Below are 23,205 nucleotides of genomic sequence, written 5' to 3'. Positions count from 1 at the left end.
GCCATAGATGCATATATCAGCAACAGAATACAAGAGATAGAAGAAAGAATCTCAGATGTCGAAGATACCATAGAATACATTGATTCGACAGTGAAAGAAAATGCAAAAAACAAAATACTTGTAACCCAAAACATGTAGGAAATCCAGGACACAATTAGAAGACCAATCCTAAGGATTATAGGTATAGATGACTGTATAGATTTACAACTTAAAGGGCCAGCAAATATCTTCAACAAAATTATGGAAAAAAACTTCCCTAAACTAAAGAGAGAGTTGCCCACGAATATACAAGAAGCCTACAGAACTCCAACAAGACTGGACCAGAACAGAAATACCTCCTGTAACATAATAATCAAAACCCAAAATGTACTAAACAAAGAAAGAATAGTAAGAGCAGTAAGAGGAAAAGGCCAAGTAACATATAAGAGAAGACTGATTAGAATTACACCATACTTCTCACCAGAGACCATGAAAGCTAGAAGATCCTGGGCAGGTGTCATGTAGATTCTAAGAGAACACAAATGCCAGCCAAGGCTACTATACCCAGCAAAACTCTATCATCATAGATGGAGAAACCAAGATATTCCATGATAAAACCAAATTTACACAATGTCTTTCCTCAAACCCAGCCTTACAAAAGATAATAGGTAGAAAACACCAATACAAGGAGGGAAGCTACACCCTGGAAAAAGCAAGATAGTAACCTTCTTTCATGCAACCCAAAAGAAGATAACTACTCAAATAAAAATAACATCAAAAATAACAGGAAGTAATACTCACTATTCCTTACTATCTCTTTACATCAATGGACTCAACTTACTAATAAAAAGACATAGACTAACAGACTGGATATTTAAACAGTACACTACATTTTTCTGCTTACAGGAAACACACCTCAGTGTCATAGAAAAACACTACCTCAGAGTAAAAGGCTGGAAAACAATTTTACAAGCAAATGGTCTTAAGAAACAAGCCAGAGTAGCCATTCTAATATCAGATAAAATTGACTTGCAACCTATAGTCATCAAAAGAGACACTGAGGGACACTTCTTACTGGTCAAAGGAACAATCAACCAAGAAGAACTCTCCATTCTGAATATCTATGCTCCAAATGCTAGGGCACCTTCATTTGTAAAAGAAATTTTACTAAAGCTCAAAGCACACATTGCACCTAACACAATAATTGTGGACAACTTCAACACTCCACACTGTTCAATGGACAGATCAAGTAAATAGAAATTAAACAAGGACACAGTGAAACTAATTGAAGCATTGGACCAATTGGATTTAATATATATATATATATATATATATATATATATATATATATATATATATATATATATATATATATATATATATAACATTTTATCCCTAAGCAAAAGAATATGTCTTTTTTTCAGCACCTCATGGTACCTTCTCCAAAGCTGATCATATAATTGGTCACAAGACAGACCTGAACAAATAAACGAAGATCAAACTAATCCCGTGCCTCCTATCAGATCACTATGGAATAAGAGCAGTATTCAGTAGCAAGAAAAACAACAGAAAGGCCACATAAACATGGAGTCTGAACAATAATCTACTCAATGATATCTTGGCCAAAGAAGAAAGAAAGAAAGAAAGAAAGAAAGAAAGAAAGAAAGAAAGAAAGAAAGAAAGAAAGAAAGAAAGAAAGAAAGAAAGAAAGAAAGAAAGAAAGAAAGAAAGAAAAAATCAAAGACTTTTTATAGAATTTAATAAAAATGAAGGCACAACATAACAAAATTTATGGGATACAATGAAAGCTGAACTAAAAGAGGAAAGCTCATAGCCCTGAGTGCCTCCTAAAAGAAAGTGGAGAAAGCATACACTAGCAGCTTACCGGTACATCTGAAAGCCTTGAAACAAAAAGAAGCTAATTCAAAAGGAGTAGAAGATAGAAAATGGTCAAACTCAGAGCAGAAATCAATCAAGTAGAAACAACAAAACCAGGACCTGGTATTTTCGAGAAAATCAACAAGATAGATATACTCTTAGCCAGACTAACCAAAAGATACAGAGACATTATCAAAATTAACAAAACTCGAAATAAAAAGGGAGATATAACAACAGAAATTGAGGAAATTCAAAAAATCCTCAGATCCTACTACAAAAGCATATATCCAACACAACTGGAGAATATGAAGGAAATGGACAATTTCCTAGACAGATACCAAATACCAAAATTAAATCAGGATCAAATAAATCATCTAAGCACTCCCATCACACCTAAAGAAATAGAAAGAGTCATAGAAATCTTCCAACCAAAAAAAAAAAAAAAAAAAAAAAAAGAGCACAGGACCAGATGGTTTTAGTGCAGAATTCTATCACACCTTCAAAGAAGACCTAACACCAATATTTTTCAAACTATTCCACAAAATAGAAACAGAAGAAACACTACCCAACTCGTTCTATGAAACCACAATTACACTGATACCAAAACCACACAAAGATCCAACAAAGAAGGAGAACTACGGGCCAATATCCCTTATGAATTTCAATGCAAAAATAGTCAATAAAATTCTTGCCAATTGAATCCAAGAACACATCAAAATGATCATTCACCATGATCAAGTAGGCTTCATCCCAGGGATGCAGGGATGGTTCAATATATGGAAATCCATCAATGAAATCCACTGTATAAACAAACTCAAAGGAAAAAAAAACACATGGTCATTTCATTAGTGGCTGAAAAAGATTTGACAAAATTCAGCATCCTTTCATGCTAAAAGTCTTGCAAAGAACAGAAATTCAAGGCCCATACCTAAACATAGTAAATGCAATATACAGCAAAACCCTAGCCAACATCAAACTAAATGGAGAGAATCTTGAAGCAATCCCACTAAAATCAGGGACTAGACAAGGCTGCCCCCTCTCTCCAAATCTTTTCAATATAGTACTTGAAGTTCTAGCTAGAGCAATTAGACAACATAAGGGGGTCAAAAGGATACAAATTGGAAAAAAAAAGTCAAACTATCACTATTTGCAGATGATATGATAGTACACTTAAAAAAAAAAACAAAAACAACTCCACCAGAGAGCTCATACAGCTGAAATGTTGCTGGTTGATTCACAAAATCAACTCAAGCAAATTAGTAGCCTTTCTATACTCAAAGGATAAGCAAACAGAGAAAGAAATTAGGGAAATGACACCCTTCACAATAGCCACAAACATCATAAAGTATCTTGGGGTGACTTTAACCAAACAAGTGAAAGACCTATATGACAAGGACTGTAGATCTCTGAAGAAGGAAATTGAAGACCTCAGAAAATGGAAAAATCTTCCATGCTCTTGGATTGTCAGGGTTAATATAGTAAAAATTGCCATCTTGCTAAAAGCAATCTTCAGACCCAATGCAATCCCCATCAAAATTCCAACTCAGTTCTTCATAGAGTTAGAAAGAGCAATTCTCAAATTCATCTGGAATAACAAAAAACCTGGACACCTAAGAACATTCTCAACAATAAAAGAACCTCCAGGGGAATCAGTATCCCAGACCTCAAGCAGTACTACAGAGCAAAAGTGTTAAAAACTGCATGGTATTGGTAAAATGACAGGCAGGTAGATCAATGGAATAGAATTGAAGACCTAGAAATGAACCCATACACCAATGGCCACGTGATATTTGACAAAGGAGCTGAAAACATCCAATGGAAAAAGACAGCCTTTTCATCAAATGGTGCTGCTTCAACTGGAGGCCAGCATGCAGAAGAATGCAAATTGATCCATTCTTATCTCCTTGTACTAAGCTCAACTCCAAGTGGATCAACGACCTCCACATAAAACCTAACACACTGAAACTAATAGAAAAGAAACTGGGGAAGATCCTTGAGGGCATGAGTACAGGGAAAAAGTTCCTGTACAGAACACCAATAGCTTATGCTCTAAGATCAAGAATTGACAAATGGGGCCTCATAAAATTACAAAGTTTCTGTAAGGCAAAGGACACTCTCAAGAGGACAAAATGGCAACCAACAAATTGGGAAAGGATCTTCACGAACCCTACATCTGACAGAGGGCTAATATCCAATATATACAAAGAAGTCAAGAAGTTAGGCTCCAGAGAGTCAAATAACCCTCTTAAAAAATGGGGAACAGAGCTAAAGGAAGAATTTTCACCCAAAGAACCTTGAATGGCTGAGAAGCACCTTAAAAAATGTTCAGCATCAGTAGTCATTAGGGAAATGCAAATCAAAACAACCCTGAGATTTCACCTTACAACAGTCAAAATGGCTATGATTAAAAACTCAGGAGACAGCAGGTGTTGGAGAGCAGATGCTGGTGAGGATGTGGAGAAAGAGGAGCACTCCTGCATTGCTGGTGAGATTGCAAGCTCATACAACCACTCTGGAAATCAGTTTGGCAGTTGTTCAGAAAATTAGACATAGTACTACCTGAGGGTCCAGCTATACCACTCCTGGGCATATACCCAGAAATTGCTCCAACATGTAATAAGGACATATGCTCCACTATGTTCATAGCAGCCTTATTTATAATAGCCAAAAGCTGCAAAGAACCAAGATGTCTTTCAACAGTGGAATGGATACAGGAAATATGGTATATTTACACAATGGAATACTGCTCAGCTATTTAAAAAATAGATGGGACTAGAAAATATCATTCTATTATAGTAAGGTAACTCAGTCATAAAAAAACGCATATGGTATGCACTCACTGGTAATTGGATATTAGCCCCAAAGCTCAAAATAAACAAGATACAATTCACAATCCACATGAAGTTCAAGAAGAAGGAAGTTCAAAGTCTTCCGGAACTCGGAGCTCTGGTTCTTCTGAGAGAAGGAACAAAATAGTCACAGGAGCAGTCATTGAGATAAAGTGAAGAGCAGAGACTGAAGGAAAGCCCATCCAGAGACTGTCCTACCTGGGGATTCATCCTGTAAACAGTCACCAACCCCTAACACTTGTGAATGCCAAGAAATGCTTACCAAAAGAAGTCTTATATAGCTGTCTCCTGAGAGACCCTGCCTGAGCCTTACAAAATACAAGGCAGATGCTAGCAGCCAACCATTGGACTGAGCATGGGGTCCCCAATGGAGGAGTTAGCGAAAGGACTAAGGGAGCTGAATGGGTTTGCAACCTCATAGAAAGAACAGCAGTGTCAACCAACCAACCCCCCCAGAGCTCCCAGGGATTATGCCATCAGCCAAGGGGCACACATGGCTCAAGCTACATTTATAGCAGAGGAATGCCTTGTCAGGCATCAATGAGAGGAGAGGTCCTTGGTCCTATGAAAGCTCAATAAATGCCCCAGTGTAAAGAAATTGAGGGAGGTTAGGTAGGAGTGGGTTGGGTGGAGGAACGTCCTTAAAGAAGCAAAGGTAGGAGGATGGGTTAGGGGTTTTCTGGGTGGGGAGGATCCAGGAAAGGGAATTTACATTTGAAATGTAAATAATGAACATATCAATAAAAACATAAAAAATTAAAAAAAAATATGTAGAGACATAAAAAAAAGTCAATGATAGTGAGGAGGGAGAGAAGGCTACATGAAGAATATAGAGTGGTGGCTGGATAGAAAGGGGGAAAGAGGGATACATAGAAAAGAAAAGTAAGGACAGAGGCAGAGAATCTCTTTTCAATAAGTGACAGGACAGGTTTATTTAAAGAATTGACTTCCTAAAGTAAAATGACTAAACTTGCATTGCCGCCATGATCATAAGAATCAGTGGCTCTCTGGAAGAAAAGGCATAAAAGTAGAAGGGAGACCAATTGGGAAGAAGTCAACATGAATAGGAAGGGGCTAAGAGGTAGAAATAGTAAAATGGTATATATATGTATTTAATTGTTGAGAAAAAGACAGTCAGACAGCCGTAGTAATTGAGAAAAGAGAAAAATAGTTGATAGATAGAGGATATATGATAGATAAAAGGATAGATAGATAGATAGATAGATAGATAGATAGATAGATAGATAGATAGATAATAGAATGATTGATGGACACATAGTGGTTAATTAAGAAGGTAGATGATTGATAGGAAGATAGACATATTAATACACAGACAGAGAGATTCATTGACTCAAGATAAAATCCATGATGACCCTGGAGATCTCCAAAACAATAACTGTTGAGAGGTGATTATTATGTTTGCCCTTACACAAGAGTTAGAGGGAAGATTAAATAGTGTTCAGTTGGGGTATATAGAAAAACCACTGGAGTGAAATGAGACATCATGAAGATAATAAGGAACTTAACTCACATGGCATTACAAGAGCCATATGAAGTGTTCTGAGTCTGTACCTTGATTTACTATATAAGAAAAACTTGCATGCAAAAGCAAATGCTGTACATGTCAGAGTATAGAGAAGTAATATTTATGTACCTATAGATCCTATAGATGTCCCAAAAGTCTCTGTTATTTCTGAATCTTCCCTCACACACACTGTGAGGAGCTGCTGTAAAGTTCTTACTCATTTACTTCTTCATAGAGGGAATACAGTCCATATTGTGTTTTCATTCACCAAAACATTCTGTCCATCTGTAAACCCACAGGCACCCTAAAACACAGAGAAATGTGGATCCTTCACAGATTGAGGAACAGTGGAGAAACCTGCTAAAGCCACAGACACTCTGATGTCTTTGAGTGCAGGGAACACAATGACTGAGAAGCATACTTCAGATTTCAAAGCTTCAGACACTGGAACTCTTGGAGGCTTTGTTGTTGTTGATTACAATTGAAGACTAGCACAGCATACACACTGAAAACTAATTACAGCCTTTAGCTCTCAGGCTACTTCCTAGGCATATTTCCACAAGAATGTCTTTCATTATGAAAACCATAAATAAAACTTGTAAAGTCAACAATTATGTGGCAGAGCCATTTCCTAGACAAAAGGTGTAAGTCATGAAGCAAACATAGCTATTTTGAGAAAGCTGAGCCGAATGCTGTGATTGCTGACCTGAGACCCTTTATTATCATTTTGAATCTCTGCATGTTACACTCTTTGGGAACTATCGAATAGTGATTCAGTCATGTTTTCTCTGACAATTTTTTTTTCTGTATTCCCCTAAGAATGTCCTAAATGTACTACTTTTGTTCTTAAGCGAGAAACCTTAGTTTACCCTACTTGGTAATCTGCTCTGTGCCTGGGATATTTTCATTTTCCCCTAAGGCAAGTGATGTAACAAAATAATTAGTTTTATCTCAGGAGAAGCTGACAAGGTTCAGCAGAACAGGATAAATGACCACAGATCATAGCACAGAACTCCTTTTACAGTATATGCAGAATTTATTAAAATTATAAACTACAAGATAAAAGGGCATACATACTAAGACACTAATAAAAACTCAGCAACAAAACCTAGAATGACTAAGATAATATGATACCATGTATAAGTGATGCAAGTGTGGTATAAAAGAATGCAAGATCAAAAAAGTATTAGGATTTGTCATTCTTGGAAAAGATTGGTTTTCGCCAGGTTGTAATAATATTAATTAATGTAGAAACAAAACAATTCCTTTATTAAACAAAATCTTATAAGATTACAAATAACATCTACAAAAATTACTAAGCTTGAACACTCAAGATGAAGCAAATCTTCAAATAATATGATTCACCACTAAAACATAATAATATACAGCTTAATGAAGAGTTATTCACATGGTCTGACTCTCATTCTACCTATAATCTAGCCATGCATCTTGAAACCACAAGGTGGTGCCAGCTGAAGAAAAGGCTGTTATATTCTTGCTTACTTGGTGCTTCCTTGAGATAAAATGAATTGTAGAATTTTAATAATAAGGATATGGAGTTGATGACAATAAATTTTTTCATGTATAACCTGCAACCCTGGGCATACTATGAAAGTCGTATGCTATGAAAGTATGCCAAGGGCAAAATGATATGATCTGTATTTCTTGAGACCATGATTTTTTGAATCTGTACCAATAAAAGGAAATTTTCTTACTATTCGTCTTTTAGAGTTGCAAAGCATCCCAGTCTTGGTATCTTATTCATTCCTCCACTCTCCCATTCCTTACATCCACGCTGGCCCCCATTCATGGGGCCAACTACCAGCAATTATGCCAAAATCACCAAGATCAACATAAAGACTTAAGAAACATTGAAAAGGAAGTAAAAGTAAATTTCTAAATGAATATACTGAATTTCTGGTTACAATGTTCTTTAGAAAATTAAATCTACACATTTATTTTAAAAGATATATAAAATAATGCTTCCAAGTCGACTTAGAAAGATAAAATAGTATATTGAAAACATAAAGGCATTTAAATCTAAATGTGAATTCAACAAACACACATACTTCATTTAAAGAAATCAACAAAAATGAAAATGAAAGAATTGATGTAAATGAGTTAAGCTCATCAAAACACAGGTAGATTAATGAGATGAAATTCTGCTGCAGAGGCAGCACCATGGCTATTACAAGGAGGACTGCACATTGGTGGTACTTGAAATCTAGTCAAACCTCTCATCCAGCCAGATGAGTATAGCTAGAGCTCTCAGCGGGAAATAATTACTCTAGTTCCCCATCCCCTCCCTCTCACACACACACAAAGTATTCTGTTCCTCTCCAGTAAAGCTTGGAGCACCTTGCCAGCTGGGCTGCACTAGGCAAGGAAGTTTTTGTTAGGGTCTATATCACTGTGGGAGGAACATAAAGACTTTGCATGCAGTAATACACCCCCAAATCTTCAGGCTGCATCCTGCTGATTTCAAGTGTAAAATCTGTCTCTGATCCACTGCCACTGAACCTATCAGGGACCCCAGGGTCCAGTTTGGATACCTGATACATTAGGCGCATTGGAGACTGGCCCGGCCTCTGTAAAAACCAATTCAAATATGTCTTTCCATCGCTATCTAAGAGGCTCTGACTTGACTTGCAAGAGATGGAGGTTGGTTGTCCAATGCTAACCAACAAAGACCGTGGAGTCTGGGTCATCACAACATCACCACTGGTTTCTGAAATTGTAATACAATATTGTATTATGCAAACTTCATGAACAATCTTTGTGAAATCTTTTATGTTATTCCCCTCAAGTAAGATCCTGGCAATTTTTGCGATTTAAAAATATTATATATCAAAGTTTTTATCACAAAATAAGTGATTTGAAGTGAAATGTCAGTCTATACTTCCCCATCCAATCTATGCAAGATTATTGATCTTGATACAGCTACTATCCCATCTGGAATTTCTCATTAGGGTTTAACAAAACCTCACATAGCCATCCTGCAGAATGTGACCTGCCCCATCTAAAATGAACATAGGCACCCAGCGATCACCCTTCATTGCCATTGTCCTATATTCCCTCCCTCTCTCCTTACCCTGAATCCAGAGCACAAGCAGAAATGGGAACTGGGCAGGATTCATCATTTTTGACAAGATGAACCTAGGAGAGTGATCAGAGAAAGCTTGAAGACAGTTGAGGTTTTATCTCAGGACAGCAGGGCTAGGACCTTCCTAGGGAGCAATATGTAAATACTTTTGTCTATATAACTGTGTACATAGAAGGAACAGATATGTGGGCTTCTTGAATGTAAAAAGTAACTCAGAAGGTGAAAGAAATAAAAGAAAATGTGGTTACTGAAGGGAGAATGGCAAGATGTTAAAGGACTGTTAATGCAGTTCAAATCACTTATAAATATGGATGAACAAATAAGTCTTTCTGTATAGTTTGAAATTTACTAAAATTTTGTCTAAATACACACGACCAAATCACAGAGAAGGAGTGGGGAATGTAATTGAGGCGCACAGGTAGCTATGATCATGGATGAAATGAACTCAAAGAACTTTGTGTTCATAGTCTCTAGTGCCTTGCAAGAATACCAGATAGAAGCAAATCATTCAACTCTCTCTTCAACTTATTGACTGTACTCTGATTCTGTATTAGAAAATATTGTTTTAATTAAAATCAAAGAAGCACACTTAAAGAATGTGATTAGAAGGGGCTTCCCACCATCTTCACTCCCACATGGGCAGGACAGGCAGCTCCAGGTACACGGAAAGTTTTACATCACTTGGGACTCAGACTGCCAGGCTTCTGCCTGCGCCCAAGACCTGGGCAGCTCTGCAGTTTGTCCCTGTCCCACCATGTCATGGGTCATTTGCCCTGTAGAGTAATCGGCACATTGAAGGGCTTCCTGCCACCATCTTCACTCCAAGACAGACAGGATAGGAAGCTGTAGACACACAGAAACAACCCTGAGTATAACATTGCTTGGGGCAAGGCACACCAAGGCTCCAAGGGCACCCAAGTGTAAGGCAGCCCATCTGCAATCTGTGCCAGGGGAAACCAAGTCATCCAGAGGAGCAGAAACAGCCTTACAGGCTTACAGAAGGTTCAAGCACTAGACAGTGACAACAGGACCAATTAATGCCACAGATAACCAGATGGCAAAGAGCAAACATAGGATCATTACTAACAGGAATCAAGGCAATATGGCAGCATCTGATCTCAATTATCTGAAAACAGCAAACACTAGATACCCCAATACACCAGAAAAAAAAGATTTGGATTTAAAATCATTGGTCATGATGCTTTTAGAGGAACACAAGAAGGACATAAAAAAAATCTCTTAAAGAAACAGAGGAGAAAAAGGGATCAAAAGGTAGGAGCCCTTACAAGTGAAACACAACAATCATTTAAAGAAATTCAGGAGAATATGGGTCAACAGATAGAAGCAATAAAGAAAAATGCAAAAATCACTTAAAGAAATACAGGAGAACTTGGGTCAACAGGCAGAAGCCTTGAAAGAGGAAACACAAAAGTCTCTTAAAGAATTACAGGAAAACACAAACAAACAAGTGAGGAACTGAGCAAAGTGATCCAGAATCTAAAAACAGAAGTAGAAACAACTAAGAAATCACAAAGGGAGACAACTTTGGAGATAGAAAACCTTGGGAAGAAATCAGGGGTCAAAGATGCAAATATCAACAACAGAATACAAGAGATAAAAGAATCTTAGATGCCGAAGATACCATAGAAAGCATTGAAACAATAGTCAAAGAATATGCAAAATGAAAAAAAAGCTTGTAATGCAAAACATCCAGGAAATCTAGGACACAATGAAAAGACCCAACCTACGACTTATAGGCATAGATGACAGTGAAGATTTACAACTTAAAGGGCCAGCAAATATTTTCAACAAAATTATGGAGGAAAACTTCCCTAACCTAAAGAGAGAGATGCCCATGAATAAACAAGAAGCCTGCAGAACTCCAAACAGACAGGACCATAACAGAAATATCTCCTGTCATATAATAATCAAAACCCCAAATCTACTAAGCAAAGAAAGAATATTAAAGGTGGTAATAGAAAAAGGTCAAGTAAAATATAAAGGAAGACCTATCAGAATTATACCACACTTCTCACCAGAGACCATGAAAGCTAGAAGATCCTGGGCAGATCTCATGCAGACTCTAAGAGAATACAAATGCCAGCCAAGAATATTATACCCAGCAAAACTCTCAATTACCATAGATGGAGAAACCAAGATATTCCATGACAAAACCAAATTTTCACAATATCTTTCCACAAACCCAGCCCTACAAAGGATAATAGGTAGAAAACACCAATACAAGGAGGGAAACTACACCCTGGAAATTCAAGATAGAAACCTGTTTTTATCAAAACACAAAGAAGATAACCACTCAAACATTAAAAAAACATAAAAAAAATAGCAGGAAGTAATAATCACTATTCCTTAACATCTCTTAACATCAATGGACTCAATTCCCCAATAAAAAGACATAGACTAACAGACTGGATACTTAAACAGGACCCTATATTTTGCTGCATACAAGAAACAAACCTCAGTATCAAAGACAAACACTAACTCAGAGTAAAAAGCTGGAAAACAATTGTATAAGCAAATGGTCTCAGGAAACAAGCTGGAGTAGCCATTCTAATATCAGATAAAATTGTCTTTCAACCTAAAGTGATCAAAAGGGACACAGAAGTACACTTCTTACAGGTCAAAGGAAAAATTCACCAAGAAGAACTTTCAATTCTGAACATCTATGTTTCAAATGCAAGCGTACTTGCATTGATAAAAGAAACATTACTAAAGCTCAAAGCATACATTGCATCAAACACAATAATTTTGGGTGACTTCAACACTCCACTGTCCTCAGTGAACCAATTGGGAAAACAGAAACTAAACAAGGACACAGTGAAACTAGTTGAAGCATTGGACCAATTGAATTTAATATATATATATATATATATATATATATATATATATATATATATATATACATATGTAAACATTATAAATAAAACATTTCATCCTAAAGCAAAAGAATATAACTTTTTCTCAGCACTTCATGGTACGTTCTCCAAAATCGACCATATAATTGGTCACACGACAGACCTCAATAGATATATGATCAAACTAATCCCATGCCTCCTATCAGATCACTATGTAGTAAGAGTGGTTTTCAATAGCAAAATAACAACAGAAAGTCCACATACATGTGGAAGCTGTACAATACTCAACTCAGTGATACCTTGGTCAAGGAAAAAAATAAATCAAAGACTTTTTAGAATTTAATGAAAATGAAGGCAGAACATACCCAAATTTATGGGACACAATGAAAGCAGTGCTAAGAACAAAATTGATAGGCCTGAGTGCCTCTTAAAAAGAAAATGGAGAGAGCATACACAGGAAGCTTAATGGCATACCTTAAAGCCTTATAGCAAAAAGAAGCTAATTCACCAAAGAAGAGTAGAAGACAGGAAATCATGAAACTCAGGGCTGAAATCCATGAAGTAGAAACAAAGAGAACCATACAAAGAATCAACAAAACCAGGAGTTGGTTGTTTGAGAAAATCAACAAGATAGATGAATTCTTAGCCAGACTAATCACAGGACAAAGAGAGAGCATACAAATTAAGAAAATTAGAAACAAAAAGGGAAATATAGCAACAGAAATTGAGGAAATTCAAAAAAATCATCAGATTCTGCTACAAATACAATACTTAACACAATTGGAGAATCTGTACGAAATGGACAATTTCCTAGACAGAAACAAAATACCAAAATTAAATCAGGATCAAATAGATCATTTAAACAGTGCTATAACCCCTAGAGAAATACAAATGCTCATTGAAAGTCTTCCAACTAAAAAATGCATGGGACCAGATGGTTTTAGTGCAGAATTCTATCACACCCTCAAAGACCTAACACTAATACTCTTGAAACTATTCAAAAAATAGAAACAGAAGGAATACTACCCAACTCGTTCTATGAAGCCACAATGACACTGATAACAAAACCACACAATGATCCAACGAAGAAAGAGAACTTCAGACCGATTTCCATAATGAATATCGATGCAAAAATACTCAATAAAATTCTTACCAATGGAATCCAAGATTACATCAAAACAATCATTCACCATGATCAAGTAGGCTTCATCCCAGGGATGCAGGGACGGTTCAATAAATGGAAATCCATCAATGCAATCCACTACATAAACAAACTCAAAGAAGAAAACCACATGGTCATTTCATTAGTGGCTGAAAAAGATTTGACAAAATTCAGCATCCTTTCATGCTAAAAGTCTTGGAAAGAAGAGGAGTTCAAGGCCCATACCTAAACATAATAAAAACAATATACATCAAACCAGAAGCCAACATCAAACTAAATGGAGAGAAGTTTGAAGTAATCCCACTAAAATCAGGGACTAGACAAGGCTGCCCCCTCTTTCCATATCTTTTCAATATTGTACTTGAAGTCCTAGCTAGAGCAATTAGACAAGATAGGAGGTCAAAGGGATACAAATTGGAAAGGAAGAAATCAAACTATCAGTATTTGCAGATGAAATGATAGTATACTTAAGTGTTCCAAAAATTTCCACCAGAGAACTCTTACAGCTAATAAACAACTTCAGAAAAGTGGCTGGTTATAAAATCAACTCAAGCAAATCAGTCGCTTTTCCTACTCGAAGGATAAGGAGGATGAGAAAGAAATTAGAGAAATGACACCCTTCACAATAGCCACAACCAGTATAAAGTATTTGGTGTGACTTTAACCAAACATGTAAAAGATCTGTATGACAAGAACTTCAAGTTTCTGAAGAAGGAAATCAAAGAAAACCTCAGAAGATGGAAAAATCTTCCATGCTTGTGGATTGGCAGGATTAATATAGTAAAAATGGCATCTTGACTAAAGCAATATACAGATTCAGTGTAATCCTGATCAAAATTCCAACTCAGTTATTCATAGAGTTAGAAAGAACAATTTTCAAATCCATCTGGAGTAACAAAAACTCCAGGGTAGCTAAAACTTTTCACAACAGTAAAAGAACCTCCAGGTGAATCAGTATCCTGGACCTCAAGCAGTAGTGTTAAAAACTGCTTGGTATTGGTTCAGTAACAGACAGGTAGATCAATGGAATAGAACTGAAGAAATGACCCCACACACCTATGGTCACTTCATCTTTGATAAAGGAGCTAAAACCATCCAGTGGGGAAAAAAAGTCTTTCAACAAATAAATGGTGCTGGTTCAACTGGCGATCAGCATGTAGAAAAATGCAAATTGATCCATTCTTATCTCCTTGTACTAAGCTCAACTCCAAGTGGATCAAGGACTTCCACATAAAATCAGACACACTGAAACTAATAGAAAAGAAAGAGGGGAAGACCCTTGAAAACATGGGCACTGGGGAAAAGTTCTTGAATAGAACAGCAATAGCTTATGCTCTAAGATCAAGAATTGACAAAAGGGACTTCATAAAATTACAAAGTTTCTGTAAGGCAAAGGACACTGTCAAAAGGACAAAACAGGGCAACTAACAAATTTTTAGGCAAATGGTTGGAACTGGAAAATATCATTCTAAGTGGGGTAACCCAATCACAAAAGAATACACATGGAATGCAGTCACTGATAAGTGGATATTAATTAGCCCAAAGGTTCTGAATAGTCAAGACACAATTAACATATCAAATGATTCCCAAGAAGTAAGGAGAGGGCTCTGGTCCTCAAAAAGGTTTAATGCAGCAATGTAGGGGATTTTCAGGACAGAGGAGTGGGAGGGGGTTGATTGGGGAAGGGGCAGAGGGAAGAGGGCTTATAGAACTTATGCAGTGGGGGGAACCATTAAAGTAGAAATCATTTGTAATTTAAACAAAGATTATAGAAAATAAAAAAAGACTTTTTAGAAGTTAATAAAAATGAAGGCATAACAAAACAAAATTTATGGAACATAATGAAAGCTGAACTAAAAGAGGAAAACTCATAGCCATGAGTGCCTCCAAAAAGAAAATGGAGAGAGCATACACTAACTTTCCCCCCTCCCCTTCTTCTCTTCCTCTCAATTCCCTCCAGCTTTCTACCTCCTGTCAGTATTTTTGTTTCCCCTTCTAAGAATCCCTGAAATAATTGGAGGTCAGCATGCAGAAGAATGAGAATCCATCCATTCTTAACTCCTTGTACTAAGCTCAACTCCAAATGGATCAAGGACCTCCACATAAAACCTGACACACTGAAACTAATAGAAAAGAAATTGGGGAAGACCCTTGAGGACATGGGCACAGGAGAAAAGTTCCTGAATAGAACACCAATAGCTTATGCTCTAAGATCAAGAATAGACAAATAGGACCTCATAAAACTACAAAGTTTCTGTAAGGTAAAGGACACTGTCAACAGGACAAAACTGCAACCAACAAATTGGGAAAGCATCTTCATCAACCCTAAATCTGACAGAGGGCTAATATCTAATATATACAAAGAACTCAAGAAGGTAGAACTGAGAGAACCAAATAACCCCATTAAAAAGTGGGGTACAGAGCTAAACAAAAAAATTTCACATGAATAACTTTGGAGGACTGAGAAGCAACTTAAGAAACGTTCAACATCATTAATCATTAGGGAAATGCAAATCAAAACAACCCTGAGATTTCACCTCACACCAGTCAGAATGACTAAGGTAAAAAACTCAGGAGACAGCAGATGTTGGCGAGGATGTGGCGAAAGAGGAACACTCCTCCACTGCTGGTGGGATTGCAAGATGGTACAACCACTTTGGAAATCAGTCTGGCAGTTCCTCAGAAATCTGGGCATGACACTTCCGGAGGATCCTGCTATACCACTCCTGGGCATATACCCAGAGGATTCCCCAGCATGCAATAAGGACACATGCTCCACTATGTTCATAGCAGCTATGAACACTCCGGAAGTTTCTTTTTTGTATCCATTCCTCCATTAAGGATGTAGATTTGTAGTATCCAGAAGCTGGAAAGAATCCTTAATGGAGGAATGGATACAAAAAATGTGGTATATTTACACAATGGAGTACTATTCAGCCATTAGAAACAATGAATTCATGAAATTTGTAGACAAATGGATGGAGCTGGAGAATATCATACTAAGTGAGGTAATCCAGTCTCAAAAGATCAGTCATGGTATGCACTCACTGATAAGTGGATATTAGCCTAGAAACTTTGAATACCCAAGACATAATCTACATATTAAATGATGTCCAAGAAGAACAGAGGAGTGGCCCCTGGTTCTGGAAAGACTCATTGCAGCAGTATAGGGGAATACAAGAACAGGGAAGTGGGAAGGAGTAGATGGGGGAACAGTGGGAGGGAAGAGAGCTTATGGGACTTTCAGGGAGTGGAGAGCCAGAAAAGGGGAAATCATTTGAAATGTAAATAAAGAATATACTGAATTTTTTTAAAAAAAAAAAAAAGAATGCCTGAAATATCCACACTTTGGTCTTCCTTATTCTTGAGCTTCATATGGTCTCTGAGTTGCATCTCTATTTTGATTTTTAGATTTTGGGCATTTTTGTTCAATCCCTTCACCTATTTGATTGTATTTTCCAGTATTTCTTTAAGGGACTTTTTTTGTTTCTTCCTTAAGGGCTTCCTCCTGATTGCCTGCTTTTTCCTGTATTTCTTTAAGGGAGTTATATCTGTCCTCATTAAAGGCCTATATCATCTTTGAGAGATGGAATTTTAGGTCAGAATCTTGCTCTTCTGGTGTGTTAGAGTATCTAGGGCTTTCTGTGGTAGAGGAACTGGACTCTGATGGTACCTAAATTACATTGACTTTTGTTGTATGTGTTCTTCAACTTGCCTTTTCCATCTGGTTTTATGAGGTGTTAACTGGCTGGGAATCTCAGATTAGAGCAGGATTCCTTGGATGCAAGTAGAGTGTTTGACCTGGATTAGAGCAGGCCTCTTGGGAAGTGGGCAGTGCTACCACTTGTTAGTGTTGTCCTCCTGTGTCCCTGGTAAGAGCAGTTGTCCAAAGAGACTGGCAGGGTTATGGAGTGGGTGAGCTAGCACACCTATCTTCTACAGGTGCAGATGGTAAGTCAGACTGGTAGGGCAATGGAAGTAATTTCTTACTTAAAAAGCTAACGATGAAGGCTGGATTGCATAAAATAGCCAATATTCTAACAAGAAATAAAATTTCCCCTTCCATACGAAAAACATAATTACGAGAAATGCTCAAAAATTTGTGCAAAATAATCACTCTCTGAATGCAAAGGTACCCATTTGTCCTCTTCTTCCATAGTTAGGATTCTCAGAACTCACTCTTAAATTGTTTGAGTCTTATTCAACCATAGAATGAGTACTGGTTGTATATAATTATCTTAGACAGAGTGAAGGAGTTAGAGAAGGAACAAATAGAATCTTTATAAGAGTACTTTGAAAATCTGGTATAATTTGATAACTATAAATTGTTATATGACGTTGCTATTTGGTTTTCTTCTTTAGATGTTCAGGATCTGACAAAGAAACTCCAATGTGTTTATTTCAGTCAATTCCAGGGTAGATGCCATAAATATTCCAAAATGGTTTGGGAAGCATGGGTAACTTGCAGGCCGTCCTCATTCCATTCTAGGGCTGCAAAGGACTTGGAGGACAATGTATACTCAGGGTTCAAAAATTACTTGAGACCTGGAATGTTTTGACTACAATCTGCTGTGCTGTAGTAAGCCACCTTTTGTTCATCTCCATTACAAGATGGCGCTGGCTGGATGCAGCTCTCTGGTGATAAATTACTTTAGTACATGCGCAGTGTGCTGTATTCATTATCACACTTACATGCTAATGAAGAATTCACTTAGTTCGCCTATGGCAGACTGGGCTGAATAGGCAATATAAGGTCAGGCAGGGAGAGGGCTCGGGCCACCAAAGGAAGAAAATAAGCTTTGTTCAAGGTTCCCGAAATAAACTGTTAGAAGGAAGAAACTCCCCGGTGTTGCGTCTTTCCTTGCCGGCGAAGTTGGACGTGACACTGTGCCTAAATGGAGACTCATATCATATCTTTTCCACTTGAACACCATTTTGTTGAGGGGTCATTTGACATATTGAGGTCAATTATCTAGATTATTTGGTTCTATTTTCATTTCTTTAGGTTGCTTATGTTACTGGTACTGTGTTCATGTGGATCGCATCCTTCTTGACTTCTTCTTAAACAAATTTATTTGTTATATCCGGGCATCTCTTGCAAAATCAAAGTTACTTCCCATGGAAATCATAGTGGTGTGTATTATTTTAATTGAAAGTTGATTTTATTTGATATTAGAATTTGCTACTTCAGCTTGTTTCTTGGGACCATTTGCTTGGAAAACTGTTTTCCAATCTTTTACTCTGAGGTAGTGTCTGCCTTTGTCACTAAGGTGTGTTTCCTGTATGCAGCAAAACATTGGGTCCTGTTTATGTATACAGTCTGTTAGTCAAGGTCCTTTTATTGGGGAGTTGAGTCCATTGATGTTAAGGAAAAGTGACTATTACTTCCTGTTATTTTGTTGTTAGAATTGGAATTTTGTTTGTGTGGGTTTGTTAAACGATTACTTTCTTGCTTTTTCTAGGGTGTAGTTTTCCTCCTTATTTTGGTGTTTTCCATTTTTATCATCTGTAGGGCCGGGTTTATGGAAAGATATTATATAATTTTGATTTTGTCATGGAATATCTTGTTTTCTCCATTTATGGTAATAGAGAGTTTTGCTGGGTATAGAAGCCTGGGCTGGCACCTTTGTTCTCTTAGGGTCTGTATGAGATCTTCCCAGGATCTTTTAACTTTCATAGTCTCTGTTGAGAAGTCTGGTGTAACTCTGATAGTTCTGCCTTTATATGTTACTTGACATTTTTCCCTTACTTCTTTTAATATTTTTTCTTTGTTTGGTGCATTTGGTGTTTTCATTATTATGTAACAGGAAAAATTTCTGTTCTGGTCCTGTCAGTTTGGGGTTCTATGGGCTTTTTATGTTTGTGGGCATCTCTTTCTTTAGGTTAGGGAAGTGTTCTTCTAAATTTTTAATGAAGATATTTTCTGGGCCTTTAAGTTGGGAATCTCACTCTCTTCTATATCAATATCCTTAGGTTTGAACTTCTCATTGTGTTGTGGATTTCTTGTATGTTTTGGTTTAGGAGCATTTTGCATTTTCTTTGACTGTTGTGTCAATGTTTCTTATGGTATCTTCTGCACCTGAGAATCTCTCTTCTATCTCTTTTATTCTGTTGGTGATGCTTGCAACTATGACTCCTGATCTCTTTCCTAGGTTTTCTAACTCAAGCGTTGTCTCCCTTTGTGATTTCTTTATTGTTTCTATTTCCACTTTTAGATATGGAATTGTTTTGTTCGTTTCCTTCTCCTGCTTGTGTTTTTATAATTCTTTAAGAGATTTTTGTGTTTCCTCTTTAAGGGCTTGTCCTGTGTTGCTTTAAGGCAGTTATTTGTGTGCTTCTTAAAGTCCTCTATCATCATCAAGAGAAATGATTTTAGATCTGAATCTTGCTTTTCTGGTGTGATGGTATATGCAGGACTTGTTATGCATGGAGAATTGGGTTCTGATGATGCCAAGTAACCTTAGTTTCCATTGCTTATGTTCTTACCTTCCCTCCCACCATCTGGTTATGGTAACTGCCCTCACTATATATGATTGGAGCCTGTCCTTGCTGTGATCTTGTTGTGTCAGAAATCTTGAGTCAAGCTGTCTCTGTGATCCTGTGATGTTGGGATCCTGCATTCCTGAGATCCTTGGTATGTCTGAGCTCCTGAGAGTAAAGCTACCTCTGGAACGCTGAGACGCTGGTGTGACCAAGCTCCTGGAATTCTGAAATTCCGTGATCCTGTGGTCCTGGGCATGTTAGAGCACCTGTGAGTGGAGCTTCATCTGGGTGTTGTGGGACTGGCTGCAGAGTTCATGCCCAAGGTCTTTTCAGGGCTCTGAAACCGATAGGAAGGAATTCGGGTCACTAGTTAGGTGGGGTTCCTGAATCCCTAGATCCTGTTGGTCCCAGTTACTCCTGGTAGGACAGATGTTGTATCCTCCTCAACTGTTATCCTACCAGCACTACAGTTTTTAATTGGATTGTTTGGTTTGTTATGTTTGGTTTCTTGAGTTCTTTAAATATTTTGGATATTAACCCTCTATCAGATGTGAAATTGGTGAAAACATTTTCCCAGTCTGTAGGCTGCTATTTTGTCCTGACAATAGTGCCTTTGACTTTCAGAATATTTTCAGTTTCATGAGGTCCCATTTATTAATTGTGCCAATGTGCTCAAGACTATTGGTAAGATAATAAGAAGTAAAGCAATTGGTGAGATAACAAATATATATCCTGTCTAGAGTGATAATGGGACATACCATGAAATTTCTCAAGGAACCACATTATTATGATGTGCTAGTTTGAATAGGTATAGCCCAGAGAGACTCATGTATGTGAAAGCTTGACCCATATAGAGTGGCACCGTTAGAATTGTAGCCATGTTGAAGTTGGTGTGGCATTGTTGGGAGATGTGTGTCACTGTGGAGGTGGGCTTTCAAGTTGTACATGTGTTCAAACTATCCCCAGGCATAGGCTTCTTCTGATTCCTTCATATCAAGAGGGAGACCTCTCATCTATTTCCCCATAACCACATTTGCCTGACCCATGCCATGCTTACCACTGTGATGGTGACTGGCTAAACTTCTGATACTGTCCCCAGTTAAATATTTCTCTTTATGAGCGCTGCCATGAACCAGCTATCTCTTCACAATAAAGGAAACCCTAACTAGGACAATAGACAAGAAAAAAAAAAATCAAACACAGGGTTGAAAAGTCAATTAGAATCAAAGTGTAAATTACAAAGAATCAATGAAATAAAGATGTAGTTCTTTGAGAAAAATCAGAAAGATAGCCAAAACCTTAACCAAACCAACGAAAAGGCAGAGAGACAATATCCAAATTAACAAAAACAGAAATTACAGGGTCTGAACTAGGTTCTCTGCATACATGTTAGGGTTGTGAGCTTGGTGCTCCTCTGAGACTCCTAACAATGTGTGTGATGTTTGCCTCAGACTTGTTTGTATGCCCTTGTAACCATTTTACTCCTACTGCATTGTCTTGTGCACTTTTAAATGAGGATATATGGCTTGTCTTATAACAACTGTTCTGTTGACATCTCTGAAAGGCCTTCTATTTTTTTGAAGGAAAACTGAAGAGTGGATTAGAGGGAGAAGTCAGTATGGGAGAGTGAAGGGAATGGGAGCATTGGAGGTAGGGAAAACTGTGATTGGGTTGTAATATATGAGAAAAAATACACTTAAAAATGTATTTATATTTATGTTTTATCTGCATACATATATGTGCCCCATGGTGTCACTTAAGATCATAATAGAGTAGTCAATCTCATGGAAGAGGACTCACACACTGCTGTGTTGCCATGGGGTTTTTGAGATCCTAATCTAGGTTCCCTGACAAGAACAAATGGTCTGAACTGGTGAGCAACATCTATAGTCCCTGTCCCATTTTGGAAAAATCTTTCTACATTGTATAATCTTTGTTGTATAGAATTGATTCACCCAACGTGTCTAACACTAAAATGTTCCAGAGTACAATAATATACAGTGCATTTTCACAGTCTTAAAATGCATGTTATTTCTAAATAAAAACTGTCTGTCTAGGCAAACTGCATGTAGACACTGCAGCAGAATGAATCAGGATAGAATGAAACCACTGAAGCTGAGAGAGAGTTATTGCAATGACTAGTGAGAGTGACACATTCACCAGGCTGGGTTTGTTGTTGTTGTTGTTGTTGTTGTTGTTGTTTTTATGTTTCAACTCTGTAAATTTTTTGTTATTTATTCGATATATTTTCTATTTACATTTCAAATGATTTCCCCTTTTCTGGGTCCCCACTCCCCAAAAGTTCCATAAGCCCTCTTCCCTCCCCCTATTTCCCCATCCACCCCTTCCCACTTCCCTGTTCTGGTATTCCCCTATACTGCTGCAATGAGTTTTACAGAACCAGGGGCCACTCCTCTGTTCCCCTTGGACATTATTTAATATGTGGATTATGTCTTGGATATTCCCCTTTTCTAGGCTAATATCCACTTATCAGTGAGTGCATACCATGATTGATCTTTTGAGACTGGGTTGCCTCACTTAGTATAATGTTCTCTAACTAGATCCATTTGTCAAAGAATTTCATGAACTCATGGTTTCTGATGGTTGAATAGTACTCCATTGTGGAAATATACCACATTTTTTTGGATCCATTCCTCTGTTGAGACAAGCTGGGTTCTTTCCAGCTTCTGGCTATTAAACAGGGCTTCTATGAACATAGTGGAGCAAGTATCCTTATTGCATGCTGGGGATTCCTCTGGGTATATGCCCAGAAGTGGTAGAGCAGTGTCCTCTGGAAGTGTCATGCCCAGATTTCTGAGGAACCACCAGACTGATTTCCAAAGTGGTTGTACCATCTTGCAATCTCATCAGCAGTGGAGGAGTGTTCCTCTTTCTCCACATCATCGCCAACACCTGCTGTCTCCTGAGTTTTTAACCTTAGCCATTCTGACTGGTGTGAGGTGAAATCTCAGGGTTGTTTTTGATTTGCATTTCCCTAATATTAATGATGTTGAACATTTCTTAAGGTGCATCTCATCCATCTGAAGTTCTTCATGTGAAAATTCTTTGTTTAGCTCCGTACCCCACTTTTTAATAGAGTTATTTGGTTCTCTCGGGTCTTCCCTCTTGAGTTCTTTGTATATGTTAGATATTAGCCCTCTGTCGGATTTAGGGTTGGTGAAGAGCCTTTCCCAATCTCGTGGTTGACATTTATTCCTTTTGACAGTGTCCTTTGCCTTAGAAAACTTTGTAATTTTATGAGGTCCCATTTGTCAATTCTTGATCTTAGAGCTTATGCTATTGGTATTCTGTTCAGGAACTTTTCCCCTTTACCCATGTCCTCGAGGGTCTTC

At 37.5% G+C, this 23,205-nt stretch overlaps 1 gene segment (V, D, J or C); it reads right to left on the bottom strand.

Moving 5' to 3' along the window:
* Nucleotides 1–8,633: 8,633 nt before the first annotated feature.
* Nucleotides 8,634–23,205, bottom strand: part of LOC127677961 (immunoglobulin kappa variable 2-30-like) — a 47,226-nt gene continuing 32,654 nt past the window's right edge. Inside the window, 1 exon segment of the V gene segment in view lies at nt 8,634–8,783. Coding sequence covers nt 8,634–8,783 — 150 coding nt within the window.

Source organism: Apodemus sylvaticus, chromosome 2 (assembly GCF_947179515.1).
Source record: "Apodemus sylvaticus chromosome 2, mApoSyl1.1, whole genome shotgun sequence".
Taxonomy (NCBI): domain Eukaryota; kingdom Metazoa; phylum Chordata; class Mammalia; order Rodentia; family Muridae; genus Apodemus; species Apodemus sylvaticus.
Note: the sequence above shows the minus strand (reverse complement) of the source record. Positions and strands in the feature narration are given on the sequence as shown.